Source organism: Austrofundulus limnaeus, unplaced genomic scaffold, assembly GCF_001266775.1.
Source record: "Austrofundulus limnaeus strain Quisiro unplaced genomic scaffold, Austrofundulus_limnaeus-1.0 Scaffold495, whole genome shotgun sequence".
Lineage (NCBI taxonomy): Eukaryota > Metazoa > Chordata > Actinopteri > Cyprinodontiformes > Rivulidae > Austrofundulus > Austrofundulus limnaeus.
In genome coordinates, this window is record NW_013952897.1 from 174,324 (window position 1) to 180,587 (window position 6,264).

The 6,264-nt window shown below is 39.4% G+C and overlaps 1 protein-coding gene across 2 annotated transcripts; it reads right to left on the bottom strand.

Annotated features, from left to right (window-relative positions):
* Window positions 1–3,546: 3,546 nt before the first annotated feature.
* On the bottom strand, window positions 3,547–6,247 carry pirt (phosphoinositide interacting regulator of transient receptor potential channels). 2 transcript variants are annotated; one of them, XM_014025729.1, is made up of 2 exons: window positions 6,059–6,247; window positions 3,547–4,174 (listed from the first exon to the last, which is right to left on the bottom strand). In XM_014025729.1, exon 2 carries the CDS (start codon window positions 4,156–4,158, stop codon window positions 3,757–3,759), a length of 402 nt encoding a protein of 133 aa, XP_013881183.1. In that variant the 5' UTR covers window positions 4,159–4,174; window positions 6,059–6,247; the 3' UTR covers window positions 3,547–3,756. The 2 variants fall into 2 exon arrangements, with proteins under 2 accessions (XP_013881183.1, XP_013881182.1); XM_014025728.1 differs by lacking the exon at window positions 6,059–6,247 and having other exon boundaries at window positions 3,547–4,399.
* Window positions 6,248–6,264: the final 17 nt, after the last annotated feature.

The following is a 6,264-nucleotide window of genomic DNA, read 5'->3' on the forward strand; positions in this document are numbered from 1 at the left end:
GTGTGTGTGTGTGTGTGTGTGTGTGTGTGTGTGTGTGTGTGTGTGTGTGTGTGTGTGTGTACAGTGCAAAGCATCATTTCAGTAACATTTATTTAGAGAACAGTACCTACACTTTCAGATTAGTATTTTTCCATAGTTATTTTTAAATCATTCAAGGCCAAATAATATTTTAACATCAAATCAAAAATACCCCAAAACTGAACATTAAAACTATTTTACTCTATAAATTAAAGGGAAACTGACAGATTTATGATCATGTAATTTAGTCAATAATGAAATATTAAATGGTTGTTTATTCTGATCACATCATATAGAATTTTTGTAAAAAATAAATAAATATTTTTTTTATACCAAAATAATTTAGGGGGGCTTTAAAATATTTTAGGGGGGCTCCAGCCCCCCCTAAAATATGCCTAGTGACGCCACTGCGTTTCACTCATCAGTACATGACAGAAAACAGGATTTTATTATAAATAAAGGTGAGAAAAGTGCAGAGAAATGTTCAAATTTAAACCAAAAATCATTTCAGTTTGAAAGATTTGGACCAAGTTTTGTGAAATTTAAAATATTATCATAATATTCAGAAATAACCGTATTTTAGTCGCTCAAATCCAGTTTTTAAGCCTTTTTTTCACAGCAGTTTGTTCAGAAACATCAGTTATGAAATGTAGGACAGAGTTTAAAAAGGTTCAGGTTGAGCTCCTCACTTGGTTTGGCTGATAAATCTCTTAAATTATTTATATTTACTACACTCAGCTGGTGGTGACGTCACACGGGCTCCAGTTTCTTCTCAGAACCAGTGGTTTCAGGGTCAGAGGGGTCTTTGGGAGTGTGTTTGGGGGTCTCAGAGTCAGCCGGGTCCATGTCGTAGCCCTCGTTATAATAAGCCGTGGACCTGCCCCACGTCACCCTGCCGGATTTGGGCGGCGGGGTCCCGGGGGTCCCGGCGCCCCCCCGGCTCCAGTCCTCTCCGTCCTCGATGCACTTGGCGCGCTCCTCGCCTTTCATCCTCTGGCTCAGCTTCTCCGACAGCTTCCGGGCCAGCTCCACGAGGCTGCTCCTGGGCCCCAGCGGGTCCTCCTCCTCCAGCCGGATGTTGCCCAGGTACCACATGAGCCAGAGGACCAGGCTGAAGAACAGGACCAGGGAGCCGCTGTAGATCAGGAAGTCTCCGTAGAAGCGGCCKTCCAGGCGCAGGTCCGCGAAGATCCCCACGAGGAGCACGACCAGACCCACCAGGTCGAACAGGACCGCGACCAGGAACACGGGCAGGCAGGTTCCGACGCACCTGAGGGGGTTCATGTTGGTGCTGGCTGGGTGGACTGCAGCGGGAGGCTCGTGCACGTTCAGGATGCTTCATCCTTATACCTGAGGCGAGGCTGCGCACCTGTAGGGACACGCCCACCCCACCCCCCTCACCTGAAGATAAACAAGCACACCTTAAACCAGCTGCTTCCAGGAAGTGAACAGGAGAGGCCGACATTAGCATYTGATTTCCCTCTCAAATGTCCTGCAGCTCCTCCTCACGTGCACGCGCTCAACTCCTTCCGGTTTGACTTCGTTTCACTCTAAACAATAATTACATCATTATTGTTAGATTTGCAGGTGCAGTCTTATAAAACAGACCCACAGGTTTGTTTTTAAATGAATAAAGTCTCAATCAGTCAGTCAAATATGAGCTAAAGTTCAGGTGGTAGTAGCTGAAAGTCATCCTCAGCTCATAATCTGAGCTTAATAAGCTGTATCTAAAATTAAAGTTCCATTATTTTTAAAGTAAAGACTTTATTCTTTGAAGATAGAAATCATTTTATTTATCTTTTTTATTTCCTCACTAGTATTATATGTTTTTTTCTAATTTTTGCAATCATTTATTTGTTTTAGCTACTGTAATTAAAAACACAACACAAACACAATGTCATTAAATGAAAAGGAGCAGAAAGAAGAAACATTTCTTAATATATATGTTATTTGTTTTATTCCCATGCAGTATTTAGTGTACATTAGCTTTAACTGTATTTATTACTTTCTTATTTTCCTGCAGACACATATTTTAGCCACCAGGGGGCAGAAAACCAACCTGTCAACAACACGAGCCAACAGCTGTCAGCTGCTTTAGCGATGTGTTCCAGCTTTGACTAGAGTTTTAGTTTAGTTTTTATTTTAATAATTAAATAACAATAATAAATGTAGATTTAATTTCTGTTTTAAATATTTTAGTGATAAAACTCAGTAAACTGTGAGTCTGTGGCTCTAAACATGAATAAATCTTGTCCATCTTAAATAAAACTCGGTCAGATGGGTTTTATTTTTCTTCTTAAGTGGACAAAGAAACAATTTAATATTCTAATAAAAATTTAAACAGTTTAATAAACATGAACGTCATGATAGAAGTTTTTCTCTGCGGTTCTTTATATTTTCTTCATGAATGTTTTAAATCTCATTTAAATCTGGTGACGTCATTTCAGTCAAATTCTCAGGGTTTGTGTCGTTTAAGCTTGAATTCATTCCGATTTAAATATAATTTCAGATTTGAATAAAAAGGTTTAACTACAGGACAGGAAGTGGCAATCATACATTTTTAATTATTCATGACACAAAATATAAAAACACAACTTTACAAAACTTTATGTTTTTATAAACATTCAGGAGTCTTTGTTTCTAGTTTCASTTTATGCTGGAAGGAAGATTTCTGTTGTTTTTACAGGAACTGATGCAAACGTTTTCATGCAAACTGTGAGTTGGTCCAGGTTAAAACAGCCGCAGCACCACGCCACCAACACACAACATCACATCACCATCACACCACCACCATCACACCACCACCATCACACCACCAACACACCACCAACACACCATCACACCACCATTACACCACCAACACACCACCACCATTACACCACCAACACACCACCACCATCACACCACCATTACACCACCAACACACCACCATCACACCACCAACACACCACCACCACACCACCAACACACCACCAACACACCACCAACACGCCACGCTGAGTCATTCATTAACTTAAAAAACAAACAGTTTCTACCGCTGAGATTTTAAAAAGAAACTAAAACAGAACAAAGCTAAAGTTAGCCACGTAAACAAAGATTAGCAAAACTGAAGCTAATTGCTGAAACAAGCAGCTAAAAGTTAAAGTCAGCAAACCATTCGCTAAAGGCAAACTCATAGCTAAAAGCAAAAATGTTATAGCCAAAAACTAAAACCAATAAAAAAAATAAAGGTAGAGGATAAAATTAGTAGCTGAAAGTAGCAAAACAAGAGCAAAAACTGAGAAAAGAAAAACATTAAAAAACTCCTAAAAGTTTAAATTAATATGTGAATTGAAAGTTTAAATCAACAAAAGAGTTGCTAAAAGTTAAAATTAGCTGAACAGTAGCTGAAATCGAAACTTAATGGAACAGCTGCCAAAAAGCTAAATCAATTTATCTGCAGCTAAAAGCTAAACATTTCTGAACAGCAGCTAAAATCTAAAACTATGAAAATAAAAGTTGAAAAAGCAGAAAATAAAATCTTTTATTTCAATGAGAAAATAAATGTAAATAAAGTAACTTGTTTAAAAAAGTATAAAAACCAGAAACTGATGTAAACACTCGGGGACAAGCTGAACGTTTAGAGAACAGCTGAAATAACTGAACATCAGCTGAAGTCAGAGGAAACAGGAAGCTGTGGTGAGAATGCTGATTCAGCGCTCACACCAGGCCTTCCTGGAAACAAGCGTCCTCACGTGGTCACAGGTTGAAGACCGGAGGCCTGTAGTGGCCCAGGGGCTTCTTCAGGCTCTTTTTGTTCTCCTTGGTGATGGGGACGAGGACCACCCCGACCACGAAGACCATCAGGCCGATGGAGAGCAGGGCCGGGCCCAGGATGTTGGTGACCTTCCTGCAGTGGCCGGCGAAGTACAGGCCGCTGATGATGATGCCGCAGGCCAGGAAGCTGCCCCCCGTCGACATGAAGTGGATGGGGAACCAGAAGACCTCACACTTGTCCTGCGGGGCCTCCGTGGTCCAGATGGACTCGCTGCGGGACAGAGTCAGCACGGTGCTGCCCGCCTGGCTGGGGGGAGTCAGCTGGTCCCTGGACTGGGATATGGTGCACTCCCCCAGGGGGATGTTCTCTGGACTCGCCGGCATGGCCTCCTCGGTGTCTCTGTGGGAGAATCGAAACATCACCGCCTGGTTCTGAAACACAAAACTCTTCAGCTCCGGGGTCTTCTGGGACYTCACAAATACTGATGTTCCATACTGACAGTTTTCTTTCCAGTACTGATACTTAGTAAAATGTGTCTGGTATCAACGATACTGATCCGATACTTTGTGATAACACACATAATGTGTCTGGTAAATCTTAAAAAGTACCACTTTATAAATAATACATGACATACTGTAGTAAGTTATTTATTTAATTTAAAAGTCTTTCTAACCCTAACCTTATATTTGTTTAGCACAATTTAATATTCTTATCCTTAAGAAATATAATGATTTTTGAATAGTGAATAAAAGTGAGAAAAAATATTCTAAAAGTTGTTACTTTGTATATGTTTTAGTATGCTGTTTGTGGGTCCATGGCATGAAAAAGTTTGGTAACCCCTCATCTAGAATTTAATTACAGTCAGAAGAAAGAGATTATATGTTAAAATGACCTGCCATACATCTAGACTGAGTGACTGACGGAGCACATGCCGCTGTACGCATGCATTACCCAAGCGGAAGAAAAAGTAGTTCCCTCCAACCTCATGTTTAAGACAAGATTGGAATAGTTTAGTTGTTTTCCACTATTTTCCTGTTAATGATATTTATTATGTGAAATAACTAAAGTATTAAAGTATCGATATTTTGATTTTAATATCGATTCTAGAACATAAAGTTCTGGTATCTGTAGTATTGATATTTCAGTATCGATCTGCACATCACTACTTACAAACCTTTAAATCAGTCACGACCCCGACCACAAAGCTTCAAATAATTATTACTTTTCACATTTTAATAATCAAAACTACTGGAATCAGAGCAGGGGATGGGACCCCCTCATGACCCCAGCTGTTTTAAAGTAAATTACTTTCATTTTAACCCCTAAATGTCACAGGAATATTAGTTTTTGTTTGGTTTGTTTGACTAGTGCATTGTTCTCCATATGACGTCTTTTTAAAATAAAAACCAAATTAATCATTGAAATTTTTGTGGACCTCCAAGATACAGCTTGCGGACCCCTAGGGGTCCTGTGACCCCATTTTGAGAACCTCTGTCTTAGAGAGGATATCTGATTTCACTTCGATTTGTGTGTAAAACATGACAAACGTCTTGAATCCTGCAGGTTTGGGACTTTCTTTCCTGCAAAGATTGTTTTTCAACATAAAAAAACTGAATTTATGTCTTAAAACCTGCAAAGTAGTGAAAATAAAATATTTTACCCAAACAGATTTTTAATTTTTAAATCTCAAATGAAACTTAAGAAGAYAAAACAACAGGATATTTTTCCACCTCGTCTCGTCGTTCAGCTTTCAGGTTTTCAGAGCTGCAGTCCAACATCTGAACACGTCTGAAACCTGAGTCCAGATCGATGCGGTGACATCATGCTGCTTTCATTCATCCATTTATTATTCTCACTTAACTTTTACTCTGAAAAGCTTCTTCCTGTCTGGTCCTGGTGGCAGCAGAGCCCACCTCAGGACCCCCACGTCCATGAAAACCTGTTTCTTTGAATCATGYGTTTATCTGACCCTGTTCACTCTGTTTTCAATTACAATCATTGATTTTACAATAAATTAATCACTTTTTCGTCTCATGCCATTTGAGAGAAGAGCCTCCCATTAAAATGCTCACTAAATTAAGCCACTCCCTCTTTTTTACATCAATATATATAAATAAATATATCAGCAGATCTCTGGAGGAGATAAAAATACAGATAGTGTCTGATTTTTAAAAAGATTTAAATCGATAAATCTAAAAATTATGTTAAAATTTTCATTTTATAAATCAAACATTTATCTTTCATTTGATTTTTTGCTCATTAAATGAGTAAACAAACACGTACCTTTAAAATCTGGGTCTCAAATCACAAACAAGTTGGAGTCACATGTAAACAAACACATGAATAATCAAAAAGAGACGCTGAGAAGAGAAGAACTTCCTCCTTCGTCTGACCAGAGAAACCAGTATGAGGCAGCAGCCCAGACTTCCCCTGAACACCACCCTGCTGGGACTTTCTCCACCTCCTCCAGAGAACCCTGTGACCACCAC

Bases quoted from the DNA above. Each gene is read 5' to 3' on its own strand.
- pirt (XM_014025728.1), bottom strand. From the start codon at position 4,194: ATGTTTCGATTCTCCCACAGAGACACCGAGGAGGCCATGCCGGCGAGT.